Genomic DNA, 450 nt, shown 5'->3' on the forward strand with positions numbered 1-450 from the left:
CTTCGCGGGGCCAGGGTGCCGGGCCTGCTCGCAGGACGTGTACGGAGAGAACGTTTGCTCGGCAGCCTGCGGAGGCCGGGACGACCTGCAGCGGGCACGGGCGGTGCAGGGGAGTAGACGGGAGGTGCGAGTGTCTGGCGGGCTGGGCGGGAGAGCGATGTAACGTGTCGGCGGGGGCGGCGGGGAGCGGGAGCTGCGGGGAGGGCTTCGCGGGGGCCAGGGTGCCGGGCCTGCTCGCAGGACGTGTACGGAGGGAACTGCTCGGCAGCCTGCAAGGCCGGGACGACCTGCAGCGGGCACGGGCGGTGCAGGGGAGTAGACGGGAGGTGCGAGTGTCTGGCGGGCTGGGCGGGAGAGCGATGTAACGTGTCGGCGGGGGCGGCGGGGAGCGGGAGCTGCGGGGGGGGCTTCGCGGGGCCAGGGTGCCGGGCCTGCTCGCAGGACGTGTAC

The 450-nt window shown here is 74.7% G+C and overlaps 1 protein-coding gene across 1 annotated transcript in view; it reads left to right on the plus strand.

Annotated features, from left to right (window-relative positions):
• Positions 1–450, plus strand: part of GUITHDRAFT_81377 (hypothetical protein) — a gene marked incomplete at both ends in the record, with an annotated part of 2,241 nt that overhangs the window by 671 nt on the left and 1,120 nt on the right. Inside the window, 2 exons of the mRNA XM_005820418.1 lie at positions 48–164; positions 241–366. Coding sequence (XP_005820475.1) covers positions 48–164; positions 241–366 — 243 coding nt within the window. The remainder of the gene's footprint in view (positions 1–47; positions 165–240; positions 367–450) is intronic.

The sequence above is a fragment of the Guillardia theta genome (genome assembly GCF_000315625.1).
Source record: "Guillardia theta CCMP2712 unplaced genomic scaffold GUITHscaffold_178, whole genome shotgun sequence".
NCBI lineage: Eukaryota > Cryptophyceae > Pyrenomonadales > Geminigeraceae > Guillardia > Guillardia theta.